Source organism: Cucurbita moschata, unplaced genomic scaffold (genome assembly GCF_002738365.1).
Source record: "Cucurbita moschata cultivar Rifu unplaced genomic scaffold, Cmos_1.0 Cmo_Scf00019, whole genome shotgun sequence".
NCBI lineage: Eukaryota > Viridiplantae > Streptophyta > Magnoliopsida > Cucurbitales > Cucurbitaceae > Cucurbita > Cucurbita moschata.
The window spans coordinates 2,195,461-2,219,741 of record NW_019268535.1 but is presented as its reverse complement, the minus strand read 5'-3'; the positions used below and the strand labels follow the sequence as shown (position 1 = coordinate 2,219,741).

General features: G+C 36.8%; 3 protein-coding genes across 6 annotated transcripts; 2 read left to right on the top strand and 1 right to left on the bottom strand.

Moving 5' to 3' along the window:
- The first annotated feature begins 797 nt into the window (after positions 1 to 797).
- Positions 798 to 8,523, top strand: LOC111456827 (putative serine/threonine-protein kinase). Of its 2 annotated transcripts, none has more exons than XM_023098848.1 (7): positions 798 to 1,159; positions 1,455 to 1,544; positions 1,667 to 1,779; positions 2,104 to 2,314; positions 2,594 to 2,831; positions 7,425 to 7,575; positions 7,981 to 8,418. In XM_023098848.1, exons 2-7 carry the CDS (start codon positions 1,469 to 1,471, stop codon positions 8,302 to 8,304), a joined length of 1,113 nt encoding a protein of 370 aa, XP_022954616.1. In that variant the 5' UTR covers positions 798 to 1,159; positions 1,455 to 1,468; the 3' UTR covers positions 8,305 to 8,418. The 2 variants fall into 2 exon arrangements, with proteins under 2 accessions (XP_022954616.1, XP_022954614.1); XM_023098846.1 differs by lacking the exons at positions 798 to 1,159; positions 1,455 to 1,544; positions 1,667 to 1,779; positions 2,104 to 2,314; positions 2,594 to 2,831 and adding exons at positions 3,199 to 3,337; positions 3,633 to 3,722; positions 3,845 to 3,957; positions 4,282 to 4,492; positions 4,772 to 5,009 and having other exon boundaries at positions 7,981 to 8,523.
- A 767-nt stretch (positions 8,524 to 9,290) lies between these two features.
- On the top strand, positions 9,291 to 16,745 carry LOC111456825. 2 transcript variants are annotated; one of them, XM_023098844.1, is made up of 13 exons: positions 9,291 to 10,058; positions 10,744 to 10,843; positions 11,040 to 11,379; positions 11,985 to 12,097; positions 12,492 to 12,587; positions 13,203 to 13,296; positions 13,392 to 13,496; positions 13,623 to 14,212; positions 14,950 to 15,215; positions 15,491 to 15,638; positions 15,888 to 15,985; positions 16,069 to 16,150; positions 16,382 to 16,745. In XM_023098844.1, the coding sequence occupies exons 1-13, from the start codon at positions 9,535 to 9,537 to the stop codon at positions 16,463 to 16,465; spliced, it is 2,640 nt and encodes an 879-aa protein (XP_022954612.1). In that variant the 5' UTR covers positions 9,291 to 9,534; the 3' UTR covers positions 16,466 to 16,745. The 2 variants fall into 2 exon arrangements, with proteins under 2 accessions (XP_022954612.1, XP_022954611.1); XM_023098843.1 differs by having other exon boundaries at positions 13,605 to 14,212.
- Positions 16,746 to 19,170: 2,425 nt separating this feature from the next.
- Positions 19,171 to 21,381, bottom strand: LOC111456828. 2 transcript variants are annotated; one of them, XM_023098850.1, is made up of 4 exons: positions 21,239 to 21,381; positions 20,983 to 21,096; positions 20,174 to 20,373; positions 19,171 to 19,593 (listed from the first exon to the last, which is right to left on the bottom strand). In XM_023098850.1, the coding sequence occupies exons 2-4, from the start codon at positions 21,067 to 21,069 to the stop codon at positions 19,338 to 19,340; spliced, it is 543 nt and encodes a 180-aa protein (XP_022954618.1). In that variant the 5' UTR covers positions 21,070 to 21,096; positions 21,239 to 21,381; the 3' UTR covers positions 19,171 to 19,337. The 2 variants fall into 2 exon arrangements, with proteins under 2 accessions (XP_022954618.1, XP_022954617.1); XM_023098849.1 differs by having other exon boundaries at positions 20,983 to 21,124; positions 21,240 to 21,380.
- Positions 21,382 to 24,281: the final 2,900 nt, after the last annotated feature.

Sequence of the window (24,281 nt, the reverse complement as noted above, 5' to 3'; positions counted from 1 at the left end):
AAAAAAAAAAAAAAAAAAAAAAAAAAAAAAAAAAAAAAAAAAAAAAAAAAAAAAAAAAAAAACTAATATTGAATTGTTTTTTTTTTAACGGAAATATTGAATTTTTAGGTAAAATGTTTGAATTTTCGCCGGAATTAAAAACATAATTAAAATAAATGGATAGCAAAATAAGATAAAATAAAATGAATACTTAATTTTTATATCTTGACACATTAACCAGTTAATATGGAAATCTTTTATTTCGTTATTTATATGAATTATGTATTTTTAATAAAATTTAAAATTACAAGACCAAAATAGTGTGTATATATATTATTTATTTATTTAAAAAGAAATATAAAAGTATTTTAGAGTTAAGTTTTGAATTCAAACTTTTATTAAAAGAATTAAATATATGAAAGAAAATAATCGTCACCTCATTATCTTTAAATTTTTTAATATTATTTTTTAAAGTTCATGAATATTTTTTAAACACGATAATAACCATGAAAATATTTATGAATTTTACCAATTTTTTTAAAAATATTAATAAAAAAAGTATTTTTTGAAAATTTTCAAAAGTTTTAAATAATATTTTTGAAACTAGGTATTTTTAAATTAAAGTATTAACAGCTTTCATGAAAATTAGCATGTATTTTTATTTTTATTTTTAAAATTTAAAGGTGTTTTTTTTTTTTTTAGATTTTAAAAATAATTTATTATTATTAAATTTTATTTATTTATTTATTCCCAACAGTGAGATTTTGTTGTTTAGTTTACTGTTAAAGCCATCACTTTCGGTAGGAGGGGAGAAGGCGTGAGTGGTTTTGGCGAACCGAGCAGGTGCAGGTGAGAACACGCAAAGATAAACAAGGCGACATCGCGACGGATTCTTACTTACTGACCGAATGGGGTTGGTCGAGCTTCGAACCAACCAGCGCCACACCGCCCGCCACCCTTTGTCAAACCAAAAGCGGAATTCTTTTTATAAACAACAAACCAATTACTTGACTGTTTCTTCTTCCGTGAAATCGGGACAATTGGCTGCAACCGGTGATCCCTCTAATTTCTGCGCGGTCTATTTCTTTGTGAAAGCAGCAGCAGCAGCAGCAGTTCGGTGAATTGGTGACAGAACTGGCTTTGAGCCTTTGATGGAGTTTTGATTTTCGTTCTTCAGGAGGTAATTCTTCTTAATCATGCTGTATTTTATCTGCAAATCTGACGGCATTGCTGGATTTCTGGGGGTTTTTGTATAATATCCGTAATGGATTCAAGGTCGATTTATGTTTGTTTTTTAATCTCATTTGACTTGATGTTCAAGAATCGACGATCGCACCCTTGGTGGAAGATTTTGGTTAAGTAGTTTTGAAATTTTAAGTTGGCCATAGGAATATCATAGTTGCAATCTTCTCAATCTGTGTGTTATGGTAAACTATCTGATCGATATCATTTTTGCTTTCCGAAAATGCTTACAGCAATACGGCCAAGTATGAGTTGCAGCTGCTTCGGCTCCTCTAATTCGGAGAAGAAGCGGATCTCTACTCGTGCTGATAAGGATTTGGACAGTAAGGACTTGAATAGGATTTCAATTTCCCGTCATATTTTGTAAAGAACTTATGCATGCTGTTGGGCTTAGTATTGTATGTTTGATGTGATTTTCTTTTTGCTTTGTTTTTCTGTTGCTTAGCTGACTTGCCTGAGAATGTTAAACAATTCTCCTTCAATGAATTAAGATCTGCTACAGAGGATTTCCATTCAAATAATAGAATTGGACGCGGAGGCTTTGGAGTTGTTTATAAGGTAAAAAGAATTTGGTTATGTCAAGTGAATGCTCAATTGTCTAGTAATTCGATCATACGATAGGATTGTCTGTAGGCACTTCAAATTTTCACATGGTTTTTGCATCTTTTTGTAAATTCTTTGCTTCTGTTGGTTGTCAGTCTGATTTTGTGTTCTTTAGATGTTATAATGGAGGCATTTAAGAATCGAGCTGATATCAGTCATCTGGCTAACTTAATGATGTGTAATTTGAGTTACTTTGATATTACACAGTACTCAGAAGTTATTTCTTTCCTTTCTTCCTGCATGTGTATTGAATCTTACCGTACGGAAATTTGTTGCCAGGGCGTGTTACGGAGAGGAGTACAAGTTGCAGTAAAGAAACTTTCTATAGAGTCTAAGCAAGGGGCTCGGGAATTTTTGACAGAGATCAAAACCATTTCAAATGTCAGGCATCCAAACCTTGTTGAGTTGATTGGATGCTGTGCTCAAAATGCTAACCGGATCTTGGTCTATGAATATCTGGAAAATAATAGTCTCGACCATGTTTTGTTAGGTATTTAAGAAGACTTCCAATCAAACAACACTTATCTTTGCACTTCTTTTTTTATTTTCCTTTTAGAGACGAGTAGACTCTTTGGGGCGGGTTTGGGAGAGGGAGGACAGCATAGGTCTGTTATATGCCCTTTTAGCGCTGCTACCTCTTTCTACCCTTCCACACTCGAAGAAATCTATGAACTTGCAGCTTTGTAGTAAATGTGATACTCTTAGAATTTCCTAATATGTAAATAAGCATTGCAGCAATATAATTATTTTCTTCTTTTCTTTTGTGTAGAGTATAAGAACACGAGTGTTGAACTGGATTGGGGCAAGAGGTCCTCAATTTGCATTGGTACTGCTAGGGGCCTTCAATTTCTTCACGAGGAAGTCGTTCCACATATTGTGCATAGAGACATCAAGGCTAGTAATATACTCCTTGATAAGGACTTCAATCCGAAAATTGGTGACTTTGGATTAGCTAAACTTTTCCCGGATGATATTACACACATTAGCACAAGAATCGCAGGAACAACGTATGTCATATTACGAGCTTTTATTTTGTTGTTCTTTGTTTTTTAATTCAACTATCCATACTTCTATTACATTGTTTTCTTAATGCTTATGTTACATCTTACTTTGATATTGAATTTTATTAATGTTTGTAAATCATAGTCGGTTGTGGATAAAATTGCCTCGATTTGGTTTTGGAGAGATTATTTTCTATATTGTTTCTCTTGATTAGAAATCTACATTTACTTAGTATGGGTTGTAAGGAGGAATATTGGGAGGTTTATATTGATGACTTCAAGTATGTAGCGTAGAAGAGAATACAAAGAATGCAGAAAGTACATTCTCAAAGCACTGCCTAAGGTGATTAAGTTTAATATATATATNGACAATTGGCTGCAACCGGTGATCCCTCTAATTTCTGCGCGGTCTATTTCTTTGTGAAAGCAGCAGCAGCAGCAGCAGTTCGGTGAATTGGTGACAGAACTGGCTTTGAGCCTTTGATGGAGTTTTGATTTTCGTTCTTCAGGAGGTAATTCTTCTTAATCATGCTGTATTTTATCTGCAAATCTGACGGCATTGCTGGATTTCTGGGGGTTTTTGTATAATATCCGTAATGGATTCAAGGTCGATTTATGTTTGTTTTTTAATCTCATTTGACTTGATGTTCAAGAATCGACGATCGCACCCTTGGTGGAAGATTTTGGTTAAGTAGTTTTGAAATTTTAAGTTGGCCATAGGAATATCATAGTTGCAATCTTCTCAATCTGTGTGTTATGGTAAACTATCTGATCGATATCATTTTTGCTTTCCGAAAATGCTTACAGCAATACGGCCAAGTATGAGTTGCAGCTGCTTCGGCTCCTCTAATTCGGAGAAGAAGCGGATCTCTACTCGTGCTGATAAGGATTTGGACAGTAAGGACTTGAATAGGATTTCAATTTCCCGTCATATTTTGTAAAGAACTTATGCATGCTGTTGGGCTTAGTATTGTATGTTTGATGTGATTTTCTTTTTGCTTTGTTTTTCTGTTGCTTAGCTGACTTGCCTGAGAATGTTAAACAATTCTCCTTCAATGAATTAAGATCTGCTACAGAGGATTTCCATTCAAATAATAGAATTGGACGCGGAGGCTTTGGAGTTGTTTATAAGGTAAAAAGAATTTGGTTATGTCAAGTGAATGCTCAATTGTCTAGTAATTCGATCATACGATAGGATTGTCTGTAGGCACTTCAAATTTTCACATGGTTTTTGCATCTTTTTGTAAATTCTTTGCTTCTGTTGGTTGTCAGTCTGATTTTGTGTTCTTTAGATGTTATAATGGAGGCATTTAAGAATCGAGCTGATATCAGTCATCTGGCTAACTTAATGATGTGTAATTTGAGTTACTTTGATATTACACAGTACTCAGAAGTTATTTCTTTCCTTTCTTCCTGCATGTGTATTGAATCTTACCGTACGGAAATTTGTTGCCAGGGCGTGTTACGGAGAGGAGTACAAGTTGCAGTAAAGAAACTTTCTATAGAGTCTAAGCAAGGGGCTCGGGAATTTTTGACAGAGATCAAAACCATTTCAAATGTCAGGCATCCAAACCTTGTTGAGTTGATTGGATGCTGTGCTCAAAATGCTAACCGGATCTTGGTCTATGAATATCTGGAAAATAATAGTCTCGACCATGTTTTGTTAGGTATTTAAGAAGACTTCCAATCAAACAACACTTATCTTTGCACTTCTTTTTTTATTTTCCTTTTAGAGACGAGTAGACTCTTTGGGGCGGGTTTGGGAGAGGGAGGACAGCATAGGTCTGTTATATGCCCTTTTAGCGCTGCTACCTCTTTCTACCCTTCCACACTCGAAGAAATCTATGAACTTGCAGCTTTGTAGTAAATGTGATACTCTTAGAATTTCCTAATATGTAAATAAGCATTGCAGCAATATAATTATTTTCTTCTTTTCTTTTGTGTAGAGTATAAGAACACGAGTGTTGAACTGGATTGGGGCAAGAGGTCCTCAATTTGCATTGGTACTGCTAGGGGCCTTCAATTTCTTCACGAGGAAGTCGTTCCACATATTGTGCATAGAGACATCAAGGCTAGTAATATACTCCTTGATAAGGACTTCAATCCGAAAATTGGTGACTTTGGATTAGCTAAACTTTTCCCGGATGATATTACACACATTAGCACAAGAATCGCAGGAACAACGTATGTCATATTACGAGCTTTTATTTTGTTGTTCTTTGTTTTTTAATTCAACTATCCATACTTCTATTACATTGTTTTCTTAATGCTTATGTTACATCTTACTTTGATATTGAATTTTATTAATGTTTGTAAATCATAGTCGGTTGTGGATAAAATTGCCTCGATTTGGTTTTGGAGAGATTATTTTCTATATTGTTTCTCTTGATTAGAAATCTACATTTACTTAGTATGGGTTGTAAGGAGGAATATTGGGAGGTTTATATTGATGACTTCAAGTATGTAGCGTAGAAGAGAATACAAAGAATGCAGAAAGTACATTCTCAAAGCACTGCCTAAGGTGATTAAGTTTAATATATATATATATATATATATATATATATATATATATATATATATATATATATATATATATATATATAGGTTTACTAGATATAACCATCTACTATATATAACCATTTACCATATATAGCTTTACCAGGTATATCCATCTACTATATATAACTATCTACCATATAGTATAGCATTTTACTGTATGTATTTATTTACTACTTATGACCATTTACTTTATATGTCATTTACCATGTATAACTTTACTGTGTATAACAATTGAGTAAGTTATAAATAAGCAACAGACTCTATAACCTAACCGTTTGAAGCTAGGGTAAGGTTTTGGGGGAAATTGTTGTGTGGGGAGCTTGGCTATGGAGTTCTTTGTTCGGTTCCCAATAACATGAAAACACAAAATAGAACTATATTGCAATATCAAAAAGAAATTACAATATTAGTAGCCTTTTGAGAGGGCTATCTTTTTCTCAAAGTCCCAGACTGGACAATCCCCATTATAATCCTTCTCTCTAAGATCTCTAACTCTCCCTTTTTTATAACCGAGCCACCCTTGGCTAATTACTAATATGCCCTACTACTATCCTATTGATATTCTCAATATACCCCTATTAAGTACTCTCACATTCTTTCTCAAAAGAGTTTTGTAATTGCTTTTCTCTTTGATTTTCCGAATTTGAAGTGTTCCTTGTTGCACCTCGAAGATTTTTGTATATTTTATTTTCTCTAACGATGTATCAGTTTGTTGTTTAAGTAGTAAACACCAATTTTTGTCTAATTTCTTTCATTGCTTGAGGTGAACTTACTCGGTCCTTTTTCTTTGTATGGATTGAAATTTTTTACTACCAATCAAGTTGCTAAGTTTTTCTTTCTAACTGATGATTATCTTGATATATTGCATCTATTACAATCTATTCAAGCCATGGAACTTCTTGAAGCTATTTGTAGTGGTTAATTATTGGAATTGGTGAAGTGGTTCTGGTTATTTAAAAAATTTCTATCATCTTGTTTGATTGACAGTCTTTTTTTAGGATTCTCCTTCATCAATTCAGATATAGCGAAGAGATGTAGTGTTATAAATTTACAACAAGTCTTGGCAGTAAGGGTGAAAGAGAAACTGTTGCCATTGGGTAGTGAAGAAAGACAGGATTGGAAACTGTTGCCATTGGGTAGTGACGAAAGACAGAATTGGAGGAGATCTGATTGTTAGGTTATGGAGTCTGCTGCTTATTTATAGTTTACTTAATGGTTATACGTAAAAACTATACTATATACGGTGAATGACATATAAAATAAATGATCATAAATATTAAACAACTATGTATAGTAAAAAGTTAGTACTATATATGGTAAATGATATAAATAGTAAAAAACTATATCTCCTTATATACTAGATGACTATATCTAGTAAGACTTTATATATTAAACTGAACTATATATATACCCTTGATCTATATATATATACCCCAGTGCTCTGAATGTACTTTACGGCAGCCCTACAGGATAAGGTAGGGAGTGGGAAAAGCATAGCAAGACAGGCTAAAAAGAATGGTAAAAGAAAAAGAAATCTAATCTGGAACATCATTCAGGTGCCTTCAGGAAAGAATTCCGAGCTTCCAACAGATTGGGTTTCATCTGTGGGTCTTAGATTTGCTAATTTGTTTAGAACTGAATTACTCCAATTCCTTGAGACTGATATGATAGACAAGTTGTGCATGCATTACGCCCCACACCCTTATTCGGTTGTGGTTGAATTAAATTTTGGGAGAGTGTGCAGGGAGGGGTGTTTTGAGTTTACCAACAGGATGTGTTCCATAGACTAATACATTATACAAGGACCACTGGTTTCGACCAGTGATCAATACGATGATTTTTATGTGACGATTTTTATGTTCTCTCCTTGAGAGTCGACACTAAGAACTATTGAATGGTTTGCTGTCGAAACCAGGTTTAATTCAATCTCACGTTTTTGAGTCATATATCTTTGTTATGCTGCAAGATCTCAGCCGATGAAGAGAAAATTCATCATTTAATGTGTTTTGTTGTATTGATGTCATTTCTTATTGTCTGCAGTGGTTATTTGGCCCCAGAGTATGCACTGGGAGGTCAGCTAACTCCAAAGGCGGATGTGTACAGCTTTGGAATCCTCATCCTCGAAACAGTTAGCGGTAGACGTAGCAGTACAGTTTTCGGGGGAGGAATACCAATACTCTTGCTGGAACAGGTATGCTCGTTCGTTCATATCCAAATTTACACCGTCCTTGCGTTCTTATATACTGCCCATTTCCACTAGTATTTAACTGTCGTAACATAGCCGTTGGCCTGGCTTCGGGTACGCAATATACCCGATTGTCGCCTAAGACTTGAAATTTATGAATTTGTAGATTCTCGTTTCGAGTTTCAAGTTCTTGAGCATTGAGTGATTGTTCCACGCCTTAAATCTGTTGAAGAACATGCCAAATAGATCCTATCTAGATAGAAATTTTCAAGTAAAACACAAAATCTTGTATGAAAATTTGATACTAGAATTCTTAGTTCAGAGCATTTTGTTTTCTGTTCTTATATGGAATCTCTTGTATTTCTTTACGAGCTATGTTGTTGCTTACCATCAGTAATTGCCGTGAAACAGGTGTGGGAGTTATATAAGCAAGGAAAACTTTTAGAAATAGTGGATTCTAGACTAGGAGATTATCCTCAGGAAGAAGTGCTTAGGTACATGAAAGTGGCTCTTTTCTGCACACAAGGGGCTGCAAGTCGACGGCCAGTGATGAGTCAAGTCGTCGACATGCTTACAAAGAAGATCAAGCTTAACGAGAAACTACTTACCGCACCGGGGTTCTACGGAGGCTCGAGTGACGTTCCTGGTAGTAGCAAGAAGACGATCTCCAGCACTTCCACCAGCAATACGGCATGCTCTGCAGTCGTCTCTATAACTCAAATCACCCCTAGATGAAGAGGCTTAAGCCACAACTTCTGCAAATTATTACAAGTTAGCTTGAGTTCATGGATAGATATTAGTTTAGCTTGATCCTGTTGAAGCATCTCATTGTTCAAATTATTGGGTAAATATTAGCTTTGGTGTCTCCATATTCACAAGTTGCAACTTATTAAGAACTTTTATCACCTGGCAATGGCATTATGGTAATTTTGCGAACATCGTTCACCATCGAAATGAATGTCCTTCACCTGAACTTTCGAAAGTTCGAAAATGAACAATTTTAGATAATTTGTTTCTAATAATTGACGATTTTCAAATGGAAGATCTAGAGTATGTGTAGAAATTTACATAAACGGAATTATAACCTTAAAAGGTTTAACTGCCACGTAAACTAAAACGTTTATCAAATTGATATGTTTACAAAAGTGGATAAATGAATATAATTATTACCAGAAGTTTTTAATGATATAACTACAAAATCTTAAGATAACAGTTATTATTTATTATTATTATTTTTTTATAAACTTAATCTTTCTAATTTGTAAAACTTAAAATCTAGTCCTTATGATTTTAAAAATTAGAAATTTGACCCTATAATCGAATAAAATTTTATAAATATTCAAAATTTTAAGATTACAGTTAATTTTTATTTCATAAATATTCAAAATTTTAAGATAACAGTTAATTTTTTTTTTGTTGATAAACTTAATCTTTCTGAGTCGTAAAACTTAAAATTTAGTTCTTATAATTTTAAAAATTAGAAATTTGACCCTATAATTCGATAAAATTTCATAAATATTTATTATATTCGATGACATATACTATTTTTTAAAAATATTTTTGTGAAATTATAAAAATTAATTATGTTATATATTTCGAAAAATTATCCGACAAAATTCGTAATTAAAAAAAAAAAAAAAAAAAACATAGCAGCAAAACATACAAGGTAGTTTGGAAGAGGAAATTACGACATTAGCCTTATCTCACGCCAATTGAATCCAAAAATCAAAACCCTGAACCAAACAAATTCTTCATTCATACTGAAAGATTTCTGAGAGCAGGTCTTCGATTGTTCTCACTCTTCCACCAACTCCGTCGGATTTTTTTTTGCTCCGACGATCCTCCCGGTTTCAGAACTCTGGATCCCTCTAATCGCCCTCAAAGCCCCTTGCTTTTCTTCAATGTTACGCTCCAGAGCTGGAAGATAAGCTAAGCAGCTAGCTAATTGTCGCCTGGGATCCAGCGATGATCGTCAGGACGTACGGCCGTCGGAATCGTGGTCTTCCGAGGTCTTTTTCCGACTCCTCTAGTAACGCCATTCACGATTCCTTCGGTGATTCTCTATCTCAGGAAAGTTCTCAGGACCCGCTATTTGGCATCGCTTTCTCGTCACAGGACTCCTCCACTAAATGGTCCACTTACGATTCTGAGCCCTATGGTACAAATTCCTCCCAGGGTTCGTTTTCAGCGAAACCTGTACGGTCCTCTTTGGACGATTCACTCAACAGAGGCAACAAGAAGTCCAAGAAAGTCAAGATTGATAAAAGGGAACTTGAGATTCTTCAGTGTTCTCAGCCGGCGATTCCTTCTACATCGACTTTGATGGAAGCCCAGGAGTTTGGGGAGATGATGGAGCACATGGATGAGGTGAATTTCGCTTTGGATGGGCTTAGGAAGGGTCAGCAAGTTCGGATCAGACGGGCAAGTTTGGTATCTTTGTTATCAATTTGCTCTACTGCACAGCAGCGGCGGCTTCTAAGGACTCATGGGTATGTAAAATTGTTATGCACTTTTGGTTACTCATAGTTTATAGGTTAGGATTGAAGACTGGAATGCAGAAAACTTTTCAATTCTGTAATTTTTTTGCTAATGTTTGAGTCATGCAAGGTTTTTCTCCTTTATTAGAACCGCTTTTTGTTCCTCATTCCTTCCCCAAATTGTTCTTTAGAAATCTCTTATGATCATGAATTCTGTTGATTTAATGAGAATTACAGGAGTTAGTGAAAGAAAAGGTTAGTGTGTCCTTAAATTTGAATTTTACTGGTAATATATCAAAACTGCGGGGAAACATCTGTTTAGGACCGTTGTAGTGTTCCTTTTGCTTTCTCGACTACGCTGGGCTTGACATCGGCTCGAGATCTACCAAAATTTTTCACATGGTTATTCCCCCAACTCAAAATGTTGGATTTATAAACGAAAGTTCTTAGATTGGGCAAGGAAACAAACCTTTCATTGGAAATTTCAATGAAAAAGTGAAGAAGAAAAACTAAAGGACTTGACAGACCCCTCCATTTGAGACGCCTGCAGGCACCTCGAGTGCTCTACATTCCACGTCGCCTTTCTGATGGCCACACAGATTGTACTTCTGGTTGCTTTATCTTATATTTTATGTTACTGCATTTTTTAGTGCTAGATGTTGCCAATTTATATCTGAACTCAGGCATATTCTTTTAGGATGGCGAGGACGATAATTGATGCTGTTTTAGGTCTTAGCTTCGACGACTCAGCCAGCAATCTAGCTGCTGCGACTCTCTTTTACATTTTGACCGGCGATGTAAGTGATCCTGCTCTTTAACATATTATGTTCTTATTAATAATTGATATCGACGATCTATGGTTTTTAAGATTATGGTTCCGTTCGCTGAACTGTAATCAATAATGTTTACTTCTTTTGTGTTAAGCTCTCTGAATCACAGACATGTTTTCTGATAATGATAAGGCTCTGAAAGTATTTCATTTCATGATCTCAGGGTCAAGATGATCACCTTCTGGAATCACCAAATTGTGTTAGTTTTTTAATTAAATTGTTGAAACCAATTCTCTCTATGGCTACTGAAGTGAAAGCACCAAGAATTGGCCATAAGCTTTTAGCACTTCGAATGGATTCTGATGCCTTACAAAGTACAACAAAAACATTGGACTCCAGTTCTTCTGCAATTTTTTCAAAAGTTGAAGAAATTCTTGTAAGTTGCAAGGAGATAAAATCAAGATGCATAGACACCAGCACAACTGATAGACCAGAATTGTGTCCAAAATGGATTGCATTACTGGCTATAGAGAAAGCTTGCTTGACTACCATTTCCCTTGAAGGTATCTATCTATCTATCTATCTATCTATATATATATATATGAAGTGAATAAGTCAATAACCACAATGAATGAAGCCTCCTGATCCGGGCTTGATCAACGAGCTTGAATATATAGATGCTCAACAATTGTTCAGATACCATTTTTGGATTTCTATCCTGCTAACATTTGAAGAGTTTCTTTTTAGACGTTCAACTATGAATGCTCTGTTCGCTAAAAGTTCTTTCTATCCGTAACATCATGCCTTTTTTAAAGATCATGGGGATTGGGTTATTGACGATTTTCTATGTAGTTTCTGTATATGATCTAATTACTAATTTTATATGATCAACTCACTTTCTTTGAGGGTAACTAATTTCTCGTTTCTTTGAAAAAAGTTATGGATTTGAATCTACGGTTTGAATGTCATTATCTTGCAAGGGTTACTGCAGATGGTTTAAATAGTTCACTATCGTTCTTGGCGTTGTAGCTAACTTCACAACCATACATTCTTTCTTTTTGGTTTTTTATTTTACTTCGTATTTTAGCCGTGATGTTTCACATGTCTGAACTATGCCAATACAGTGTTCTATATGCTAATTCTTGTGAATCTTCTGTCATCCTCTCAGAAGCATCTGGTGCTATAAGAAAAACTGGAGGTGACTTTAAGGAAAAATTGCGAGAGCTCGGAGGACTTGACGCTGTCTTTGAGGTTGCCAAGGATTGCCATTCAAATATGGAGGTGTGAGCTTGTATGTTTTTTGGGATCTCATTACTGTTTCATTATACAAATCTGCAGTAGCTACAATGTGGGGAGGGAAATTTAGGGAAGGATCCATGCCAGTTCTTTGTTTGGGAGGGTGGGGATGAAAATTCTTAGTTGCAGTTTATGTGACAAGATGAGATTTGGATTGGTGTCCCTTTTATTAGGCTCTTTTTTGAATGCCTTGTATATTCTCACAATCATATTTAGACAAATCAATAGGTATTCATCCCATTCCCTTTCCATAACATTGAATATAGGGGTTTTCCTTTCTAACCATTTTAGATCAAATACTTGCGGTGTATGAGAAAGATCGTCTTTTGGACGCACTTTATTTTAGAATTGTGTAAAACGTGTTTCGCTGTCTACACAGGACGCAAGACATGAAAACTCTCTGCGGAGCTTGGTGCTACTTTTGAAGTGCTTAAAGATAATGGAAAATGCAACGTTCCTTAGTAAAGATAATCAGGTATGCAGAAAAGTCATTTTTCTCTTCATAAATTAACCAAATTCTCGGTTCTTAGGTGTGTTATCCCACATTGGTTGGGGAGGAAAACGAAACATCCGTTATAAGGGTGTGGAAACCTTTCCCTAGCAGATGCGTTTTAAAGCCTTGAGGGGAAGCCCGAAATGGAAAGCCCAAAGAGGACAATATTTGTTAGCGGTGGACTTGGACTTGGACTGTTTCAAATGGTATCAGAGCCAGACATCGGGCGATGTGCCAACAAGGAGGCTATTCCCCGAAGGGGGGTAGACATGAGGTAGTGTGCCAGTAAAGACGCTGGACCTCGAAGGGGGGGTGGATTTGGTGGGAGTCCCACATTGATTGGAGAAAGGAACGAGTGCTAGTGAGGATGCTGGGCCCTGAAGGGGGGTGGATTGTGATATCCCACATTGGTTGGGGAGGAGAACGAAATACTCTTTATAAGGGTGTGGAAACCTTTCCCTAGCAGACGCGTTTTAAAACCTTGAGTGGAAGCCCGAAAGGGAAAGTCCAAAGAGGACAATATCTGCTAGCGGTGGGCTTGGACTGTTACATTAGGACTTCGTTTCAATTCTTTTTTCTAATTCACATTAATGACAGAGTCATTTGCTTGGAATTAAAAGAAACTTGGAGCGACAGGGAACACCACAATCTTTCACGGAAATCATGTTAAATATCATCAAGATTCTTTCAGGTAACTAATTACACGGCGGTTTTCTTTCCAGTCTCATCCAATATGTTTTTTTTTTTCATTGCTATGTTATATCGATCGATGACATTTACTTGTAGGTCTGTATTTACGCAAAAGTTCTCCTGCTGGTTTAAATAACGAGAAGTCGACTCATCTCCTTGATGGGTCCTGTAATACGTCCAAAGTGTTCGCAGAGGCAGATGGTGAATATCATGGTTTTCCAATTTGAACATGCTGTTTTTATATATCATAGCGCAATATCTCTTTTGAGATGCAGCATCTCATATTCCATCGCGGTAATTTCCATGTAGTTTCTCTTACATTTGCAGCAAACAGAAAGATAACTCTATCAAGCAGTAATTCAAAGACATGGTGCAACACCAAGAGTACTACGTCTGACACGAGCTCCATTATATCCCAGAACATGAGGAGTGCCACGACTCGGTTAGACAATTCTCTAACAACTTCTGGAACTACCAGGACTTCGTTGGTGAATACCAGTTTCTTCAAGATGAGTCAGAGATCTTCCACATCTGGTTCATCAAGCGTACCATCAAGAAGCGCCGATACTGGAGCTACTCCTTTGAATAATCAACCTGTGGGGAAAATTAATCATCTTGATTTCATAGAAGGTTGTGAGCTTGCCCTTTCAGAGGACCAGGATCCGTTTGCTTTTGACGAGGGTGATCTTAAACCCTCTAAATGGGAGTTACTTTCAAAGAAAGAAAGTAAATCTCGGGCTAAAAAAGCGGTGGTCAAATTTAGAGATCTCGAAAATGGACGTAATTCTCAGGTGATGACACATGAGAAAGAATCAATTGGCGGAGAAAGTCATCACTTCAATGAAAGTTCGTGCTTAACACCCTTTAGTGAAGAGAGGTTCAGTCTAGTAGCTGACTGCCTTCTTACTTCTATCAAGGTTTACTAATATTATTTGAACTTTTCTATAGCATGGTTTACGCATTCATACAAATTGAGGTTTTTAATGTTAAAGTTCATGGTAATTATTGAGTCGAATACCTTCTTGTTGGATGCCTAGATTTTATTGAATGGCCCAAGCCCACCGCTAGTAGATATTGTCCTCTTTGGGCTTTCCTTTTCGGGCTTCCCCTCAAAGCTTTAAAAATGCGTCTGCTAGGGAAAGGTTTCCACACCCTTATAAAGGGTGTTTTGTTCTCCTCCCCAACCAATGTGGGATTCTCACAATCCACCCCCCTTCGGGGCCTAGCGTTCTTACTGGCACATCGCCTCGTGTCTACCGCCCTTCGGGGAACAGCCTCCTTGCTGGCACAACGCCCGGTGTCTGGCTTTGATACCGTTTGTAACGGCCCAAACCCACTGCTAGTATATATATTGTCCTCTTTGGGCTTTCCCTTTTGGGTTTCCCCTCAAGGCTTTAAAACACGTTTGCTATGGAAAGGTCTCTACACCCTTATAAAGGGTGTTTTGTTCTCCTCCCCAACCAATGCGGGATTCTCACAACTACTTCCTATGCCAATTGAAATTTACAATTCGTAGTGGCCATGATTTGTCCTTCCTGGAGTATGATCTGCCTCAGTTTTAAATTTATGAAAGATTTTCTACTCCCATGGATTTGGATAACATATAACTGGTTACTCTGTACACATTCTAACTATACTGTCCTCTCTTTTACAGGTTTTGATGAACTTGACCAATGATAATTATGTTGGCTGTCAACAAATTGCTTCCTGTGGAGGAATGGAAACTATGTGTTCACTGATTGCCAACCATTTTCCTTCGTTCTGTTCCACTTCATCCACCTTAAATGACTTAAAAATGCATACATCATATCTCAAATTTGAGCCTCCGAACGACAATCACCTAACCGATCAAGAGCTTGATTTTCTTGTTGCGATTTTGGGCCTGCTTGTGAACTTGGTGGAGAAGGATGGTCATAACAGGTCCGTTTTGCTTCAGTTTTTAATACATTCATCGTGCTTTCCATCGATTATCCTCTTCATCGATTCATGTGTTTTTCGAAGTTTATTGTACATTACTATTCAGTAGGACGATAACGGTTCCTCCCATCATAAGCACTTGTATTGCATTACTTGAATGCTCCTGAATTAAGCATCTGGAAAAGTGAAAAAAAAAAAAAATGATTGCTTGCTAATGCGTTTGGTTGTTTAACTTAACGTTCACATATCGTCTAATATAACTAATATAACCATCGCAGGTCACGGCTTGCTTCGGCTAGTGTTTTGATACCCAGCAGGCATGGACTAGAACAGGGTCATAGCAATGTTATTCCACTTATATGTTCCATCTTTCTGGCTAATCAAGAAGCAAGCGACGGAGTCGGAGACGGGCAGTCTTTGCCATGGGTCAGTACTTTTTAATTACTCCTCTTTTATCTTTTTTGTTAATGGGCTGGTTAATATTTTTTGGTTAGTTTAGATTTGTGTAATTATGGCTATGTGGGTAGGATTAGACTGTAGTTCTTTGAGATCAAAAACCGTGAGGTTGACGGTAATACGTAACGGGCCAAAGCGGATGATATTTGTTAGCGGTAGGATCATGTACCAATCACGAATGGTAATGTTTTTGGATTGACATGTGATATCATTGAGCAGAATGAGGAGGTAGCTCTTCTTGAAGGTGAAAAGGAAGCGGAAAAAATGATTGTTGAGGCTTATTCAGCGCTACTTCTGGCATTTCTTTCAACTGAAAGGTTAGTGCCTTTCTCTTAACCTTAGAACTGAATCAACTTCTCTTGAGGAACTTGTTCATGGATTTTTGTTCTTGTTTTCATAGCCATGGCATACGCGATGCAATCGTCGACTGTCTTCCAGAACACAAACTATCAATTCTCGTGCCAGTTTTGGAGCGATTCCTGGTATGTACATATTCATTCGACTTGCCATTCCTAACAAGAACACGCATGAATCTGGCATCATATGAAAACATGAAATACTCCCAAGATGGATGATGGGTTTTTTTGGGAATGATTATTTGATTGCATATTCATGGCAATCTGTTCGATCTAACACGATGCATAAACTGTGTGAAATGACTGAAAATTCTTGTGGAGATAATATCATTTCTTGTTCTTGTTCTTGTTCTTTAGGCGTTTCATTTGACATTGAACATGATTTCCCCGGAGACACATAAAGCCGTAACCGAAGTGATTGAATCATGTAGAAATTCCTGAGAATTGAATCATGGAGATTCTGTAAATTCTTAACCTCCGTAGGATTTCTTATCCTTAATTCATACCCCACAGAAATAGAGAAAGCAAGCGGCAACACACGGACGAACCCAGAGGGATGATCACTCATGTTGTATCTTTCTTGTTTAAAATTTTCAGAGTTCTCTCTTTCTCTATCCGTTTTGAGTTCTTATTTTCTTAATTTTTTGGTAGCTTTTTTCTTCCTTGTATACAGAAAAAACTATAGTGAATGAAATCATTATTCGTTTTCGAGTTTGTAATTTATAACCCGTCTCTTCGTTCTTCCATATCTGTGTATTGAGTTTAGCTGCTCTTCGGCTTTCGAGAACAGGTGCCCTCGATTGTTCCAGAGAAAAGGATCATGGTGCACTAGAACCATGACATCCAGGTCAAGCTGAGTAAAGTCAAACTGAGGTAGGTCGATCATCGCTCATCCCTCGTGTTCGGAAGAGGACTGATTTTAGTTTGAGCGATGATAATTCATAACCCTTTCTTCTACAGATGAATTTAATTAAAATAGCATCATAAAATATTTTTTTAGTTAATTAATTATTGGAAATGAGATATACAATTATGTAAATAAAAAAAATGTTAACAAAATTTCTCTAATATGAGTATACTCTTAATAACAATAATTTGAACTTATTAAACAAAAAAAAGAGATGTTTCTTTGTTAATTTAATTTTTTTTTTAATGATTTTTTAAAATAATTTTTCTGAAGACTAAATTTGGGATATTTTACCTAAACATTGAGCTAGTGGTTCTTTTAAGTCATCACAAAGGAGGATGCTCCACAAGAGTGTAGAGACCAGCATCTACTTAAGAAGAGAGCATAAGGCTAGACGTGGACGACACAATGAATGAAGCTGCAACATGACCAGAGAAGTGCCAACGTGGCGTTTGCCACGTGAAGGTGACTAGTTGAGAAGTTTGCCATATGAAGGTAGTCAGTTGAGAAGTTGGATGAAGTGTAGTGTCAACATAAGACTGAGTAACAAGCTTCTAAGTCTTGATTCCAAAAAGAGATGTGGCTCTAACGAGAGAATGTTAGGTTATGAATCTCTATGCAACTCAGAGAATATGACAATTTGGGCTATGATGGCAAGCGCGCTCCCCTAGCTAAGATGATGAATGTCAATACTAGTTTTTGTCATGGTTTATCTGGTGAGTCTCGGGTCGAGTCCAAAAAGTGGGTGAAGTTATGTCCATGGAGGGATAGCCCACAACCATTAGGCAACTTGTTTTTTGTCGTGCTTATATTGCGAGTCTCAGAGACCGAGAGAAGATCTGACAATGGGATTACCCATAAGTTGTGCACAAGTTTATGTTTTCATTCTGAAAGCACGAACAAGTCAACAGATAAAGCAAACAACCAATCTGATATTCGGGCCATCATTCGGGACGATGCCGAGATTAAGTGGGGGAGAATATCACAATCGACGATACGATTGTGCCCTGAGAAAGTCATCGAGGACGATGACTAGGTTTAGTGGGGGTGAGCGCCACAACCTTATTAAGAGAAAGTAGGTTGTGACCCCCACACACAAGACAGACAAGGGGCAAACCTCAACTGGCCCCTATCCAGCCATGTGAGAGTCAAGATTGAGAAGTGCTATGATGCAACCGAAGAGGATGGTGCATCATCCAACACACCAAGAGTGTGCATTGAAGCTAAGCCGAGACATATGCAAGGTTTGAGAGAATGAGACAACACAAGTGTCGAAGACAAGCTCGAAGATGGCTGGATAGAGCCCTGAGCCATAACCTCATAAGTCTCTTTGTACGAAAGATGAAAGCTCACCAAATTTGGTGTCAATCGGATACTTGATGGACTACGCACGGGGTCATATGCCCGCTCACCAAAATGTCGTCTACTCGAGAAGGATTGAAAATGCCATAGAATGTATTACAAGGGGAGGCATGGTATCAGCTCTCCACCACTCTTGGGCCCTGTGACTTAAGCGAGCTATCCTGTGGCACATGTGTGTGTCACAGTGAGGGTAAGCGTTCCAAGACAAGTGTCTTGGGTGACGTTGTTTGAAATGGATTTTTCAAGGACAGTACTGAATGACACGAGTGTGCCGGTATTGCGCCCTAGCCTATATGTTGGAGGTTGGATTATGCACCTGCTTTCCAAAACATATGCCATAAATGGTTTAGCATGGACACGAGAGAGTCTAATGCTCTAGCGAATCTGGATGGATGGATGTTTGGGATGTCCAGATGATTGACACATGGGTCAATTCCCAAAGGATGTGTTCGAGCAAGCCAAGATGGCCAAGCTGTCCTGAGACATGGTATGACATCACGATGCATAGATCATATATTGTTGAAAACTGAGATGATGATGAGATGCGATGTTGTTGTGTTGCATAGAATATGCACGCGTAGGCGGCGTGTGCGGCCAAACAAGTTTGAATTTCGCATAAATGATGTTTGGTTGGTGAAGACAAACCTCGCAATAGTCACACTCAAAATGACATTTTCCTCCGACAACTTAACTTTAATGCAAGCTTCCATGATCTGTAAACGTTTTCGTCGATAAATATCATTGAAGTTCAAGGTTCAACCTAATATGCAATATGAGATACTGAGACGGGCGATCGCCACGCTCACGAAGGTAGTAAGAGTAAAAAAGATAGACAAGGGCTAGCTCAAATACTAAAGAAACATAGTGACACAGCATATAACACAAACCACCACATGAAATCTTCACTCAACTATAAAATGATCATATTTGTACATCTGAGTTCAACAAGTAACCTATCTCTCTCAGTTGTTCATTTTTCATATCAACAAGTCACACATACCAAAATCCTATAAATCCCAAATTGATAAAGAAGCTCCTAGCCTTCTATATGCTTGCCATTCTAATGCCAGTGTCCTTAGCAAAGGAGGACGTCTGGTTATGAGCCTTGGAAAAGCTAATATAGAACAGCTCTGATGCTACACATGTGAAGACGATAAAAGCAGCCCCAGCCCCGAACACTCCTCTCCTCAGCATCTTGCACGAAATTCGCTCGTTCATTATAGAACTCACATACTTGGTATGGTACGCATTTCGAACCGAAGCAGCCAACAGACAGATCTCAGCAATGAGAAAACATACCCTGAAATGTCCATGCAATACCAAACATAAAGTTCAGAGTTTGACTTTGATCCTCAGAAATTGAAAACAAACAAATGTCTTGTCTAGCTCAAATTCAACAAGTAATAGACCAGCTTCATGTTTTTCTGTACATTCTAACATGTTTAATGATCTTGAGTGTCATAAAGTAAGCATTTCAAATCAGGGTATAATGATTTTGACCATTTACGAACACATTGAAGAGCATTAAAGAAAATATTATATCAAGAGAGAAGGTTGCACTTTAGAATCCTTCTGTGGTGGTATATTTATATCATAACATATGAACAGTAAGAATTAACATTCGTATTGATACTCGAACTGATAGGGAAGAAAATTTATGGATGGAATCAAATATGCAGTATTCACAGACAAAAGTACTCGATTATTGAGGAAAAATAAATATACTTCTTTGATGTAAGGTAATAGGTATGAATAGTCATCGACTCAGGGAAAGGGTAGAAGAACGGGACCTATTATGGGTCATACAATCCATTACAGGATTTTGCAAAGCCAAGCACAACAAAACTAGTAAAATGTGAAGGTTAAGCAATCATATGTACCAGCAAGTGATGAAAAGGGTAATTGCCCAAGCCCTCGAACCGCTCGGTCGCAAAGCTTTCCCACAGCATAAGCATCGACTTGCCACCATAACGATCACTTGGCTGGCAAACAGGACCAGAAGTGAACCCACACCTAAGCCAGTTGCAATATCAGAGTCATAGGCACAGAATTTAGAATTGCCTGATTGAACCACCGTGGCCTGCCAAAGGAGGTAAGATACACAACATCATACTCATTCTCCACTCCTGTCTTCACTTCCAAATAATATTATGATCAAGTCATGAGCCCTAACCTAATATCATTATGCTCAACTCGTCTCACAATCAGAAACCATGATGGTTTAAACTCCTAACACAAAAAAAAATGATTCTTAAGGCTTAAATTACTGCAGGCCACAGGGTGCAGAATATACTAATGACCAGATTTTCTTTCCACTTTGATAAGTAATAATCCGTTCCATCTCATATCTAGCAGAATTATTAGCTAAAATCTGTCTCTTCATTATATTTCATTTCAAGTTCATCCAAAACATTTCATGAGTCGATTCTCCACGCATTTGATTCTGCAGATTTGAAGAAGTTCAAAATTTGTAGCTAATAAACAACTCATGACCTAAACGAATCAATAGAGAGTTCCTATACAAAAGCCACCAATTTAAAAATTATCCCAGAAGTCACCAGCCATTTGAGCATAATCCAAAATGAAAATCACTAAGCGTTTCAAAATTCCAATCACAGTTATCATAAAAATAAGATTCATCGAAGAATAAAAGATCAATCGATTGTTCCAACAAATACATAAAACTTACAGTGGTTCTTCTTTGCTCTGCAGCAACAGCAAGGGCAAAAGCAACCAAATCAAGGACAAACACCACAACCACAACCAGCATACCCATGTCTCAACGATCCGACAATCTAAAAAAACCTTACAAACAGAACAAATTCCTGTAACTACAACGAGAAATCCAAGAACGAAAACAACAAGAAAAACTTGGTAATCGTCGAACAAACTGAAATCCAAACTCAAAATTCAAAGAAAAGAGAAAAAAAAAAGTTCAAAACTTACTGGATTTCACTTAAAGATGGGTTTATAAGGAGAACGAATGGGAAAATCAAAGGGCCGTGAGCTCTGCAATAACTCTGTTTTCTGTTCGCCTTCTCTTCAAGCGCGGGTAGAAGAAAGGAAAGTGAATGTCATTTCTTCGAGCCGCTTATTTTTTATTATTTAATTTTTATCATTTCTTATTTTTGCCTTTTTGAACGAAAGGAAGGTTCGTTATGTTTTAGTCGCGTGTTTGACACGGCTTCGAAAGATCGTCAATTCAGTTGACAAATGGTGGGGGCGTGAAATGAACGTAAAGAAAGATCGCGTGGGCTTTTCTTTGGCGTTAAGGAATTGATTCTGAGCCGTCGATTCGGATCATTCGGAAATCAATGCACGTGATTGCACAACACAATTTATGTGATCCTTAATTGGATAGAAAAAAGTGATTGGACTTCCAATTTTACAGTTTAATTTTTTCTTAATAATTAATACTCATTAAATATACTAAATTAATAAAAATATTCATAAAATTTATATTTTTATCTCAAATGTATATTCCAAATTTCTAAAATTTTATAAACAAAACAAAAAAAAACTAAGGTAAGTTGAAAAGCTTAGCAAGTAGAGAAGTGAGCGGAATTTGTGAATTAAAGTTGATGGGGTTGGATTTCTTCCTATCTACTCGAGGCTCGAGCATACACTGACGTTGTCTGCAAAATTCAAAATTTTCACGGCTTACTTGTTCGTTGGGTTAGAATAAGTGTTACCCAATCGCTGTTCTGCTACGGTAAGAATGCGATCGTGACAAGTGGAAGAGTTTAAAAGTCAGTGGGTGGATAACAGTGGGCCGAAAAGCACCTAAAATTCTCGGAATCTCGTACCCATGAGAAAGGAAGGAAGAAAATACCTTTTGCAATTTTAATTATTAGGTTTTGGGAATCTTCACTTTGCATCTAAACTTAATAGCTATAGAACAATATGATCCATATCTCTTTATATTTGGGGTCCCATTTTGTATGCAAATCTTATTAAATTAGGTTTTTGTTCCCTTCTCCTTATCAATCATATTATTTATATGTATATATATATATATTAATGGGACATTACATTACTTATATAATAAAGCATAAGAGTAGCAAATAGCTTGAATATTTTAAGAAATAATCATAAGTAATCTCACTATTGGGATAGGAAATGAAAACACATACAACATGGTGAGATTATACTTTTAAAATATCATAGTATGGCCTTAGGTAGCTTTCTAATCCAAATAAGATTGAATGTGTAGTACTTCTCTACATATGACCTGAGCGCGCGAGCATGGGCCCACCAAACAGGCTCGCACATCCCCTAGGCCTGACTCATTGGGCTAGCACTCTTTAACAGGCTCTTGTCGAACACCACTGAGAAAAATGGCCTGCATAACCTTATGAAAAACATAAATGTCGAAAACCATAAGTTGTAATATATGTATCTATACTCATTATATTGAGAAAGTATCCTGATGCACATGACACACAGATATGCATGAGGTCCCTATAACTTATGATCATGGTATAATGTATAATGCAAGACAAATTTCCATTTATCTATAACATAAAAAGTATTTGATTCATGGGTAGATAATTCCTATATTTTCTTTCATACCTAGCATAACTTTCATGACCTAGTCCAAGGAAGCTTATGAATCATAGATTATTGATTTCATAACAGTTTTATACAACATGACATGATCACATCATAGCATGCTGGGTCACGAGACACATGTCATCATGTATAATACAATTCATCCAACCAAGCTGATAGTAGAGTCACTTACTTGATTGACCTTGGTCGAAGTAGTATAGCTTTTATACATGACATAGTTTATCAGAACATAACATAACATGACATAACATAGCATAGTATCACGTATGATTCATATATATGACACGTGCTAGGTTACGGGACACGCGTCTTCATACATAATACAATTTATCCAACAAGTCAATAGTAGACTCACTTACTTAGTTGACCTAGGTCAAAGTCACTACTCGCTTATGCTAACTTAAGGCTGCTCCTTGAAATTTAATTCACTAGACATACTAACCTTAAATACCTTTGAAGAGTTGAAGTTAGTAAGGAAGGGTCTAGCCCAAGTTGGATCAGCTGAGAAGCCGACTTGAGGTTGTCAAAAAGTGTACTCTACGATTGGTTTCGAACCGTTGAAGTGAGATGAAAGAGAGCAATTGTTGTAATTTAGTAAGTCAAGGGACCTCCCTTTTATAAAAGTAGTCCAAGTCCAGAATTTGAAAAGAATTTGGTAGAAGCTCAAATGCCACTCCTCACTTAAGCCTCATGGTCCCTCGTTGGGTCGAATGGTTTAAGGTTGAAAATATGTATTTATATGTTATTTGTTGGGTTTTATGTTCTAAAACTCATAGTTTGTAAACAAAGATATATTATATTTTCAATAAGGTTATTATTGATGTTTATTCAGTAAAAATTGTTATTGAATAAAGTGAATTTTACGATCATTAATCTAAATCCAATAAACTAAGAACACTCTGGCTATAGTATGATTACTTGAACTATATGTAGAGACATAAGAGGGGATCAAGTTCAAGTATATAGTCAAAATGATCTATAGTATAAGGATAAGACTGAGTACCTTATTTTGGGGACACTATGGATGCGGCCCACTTTTGTATATGATATAAACAATGTGATCACTAAATTGTACATGTGGAGACATGTGAGTGGGGGCGTCCTATGCAATGAGTATTGCATAAGATCGGACCATGAAGAAAACCACTCTCACTTTATAATGTCGTTTACTGTTGAGACTGATTTTCTTTTCATTCGATAACTTAGGTAACTCGGTTTTAATCCTGAGCTAACCATGAACTCCTGTTTATTCGGAATTATCCTTAGATTTGCATGGGTGAGAGTGGCTCTTGTTTGCCGACTCAACAGGCCTCCTATTTCAGGGGTAAGACTGGGTGAATGGCTGGGGACGTGGGGTGCAAGACGGAATTCGCTCCTACCCACTTTTAGGGATAGAAGAAAGGTAGTTCCCTTAAG

Excerpts from the sequence above, each read along its gene's own strand:
- LOC111456825 (XM_023098843.1), top strand. The coding sequence starts at position 9,535 with ATGATCGTCAGGACGTACGGCCGTCGGAATCGTGGTCTTCCGAGGTCT. Across the intron at positions 12,098-12,491 it reads ATTGCCATTCAAATATGGAG|GACGCAAGACATGAAAACTC; the intron begins GTGTGAGCTTGT and ends CTGTCTACACAG. Across the intron at positions 13,497-13,604 it reads AGTGTTCGCAGAGGCAGATG|TTTCTCTTACATTTGCAGCA; the intron begins GTGAATATCATG and ends ATTTCCATGTAG.
- LOC111456827 (XM_023098846.1), top strand. The coding sequence starts at position 3,647 with ATGAGTTGCAGCTGCTTCGGCTCCTCTAATTCGGAGAAGAAGCGGATC. Across the intron at positions 3,723-3,844 it reads TGCTGATAAGGATTTGGACA|CTGACTTGCCTGAGAATGTT; the intron begins GTAAGGACTTGA and ends TCTGTTGCTTAG. Across the intron at positions 7,576-7,980 it reads CAATACTCTTGCTGGAACAG|GTGTGGGAGTTATATAAGCA; the intron begins GTATGCTCGTTC and ends GCCGTGAAACAG.
- LOC111456828 (XM_023098850.1), bottom strand. The coding sequence starts at position 21,069 with ATGGGTATGCTGGTTGTGGTTGTGGTGTTTGTCCTTGATTTGGTTGCT. Across the intron at positions 20,374-20,982 it reads CAGAGCAAAGAAGAACCACT|GCCACGGTGGTTCAATCAGG; the intron begins GTAAGTTTTATG and ends CTCCTTTGGCAG. Across the intron at positions 19,594-20,173 it reads ACCCTTTTCATCACTTGCTG|GGTATGTTTTCTCATTGCTG; the intron begins GTACATATGATT and ends TGGACATTTCAG.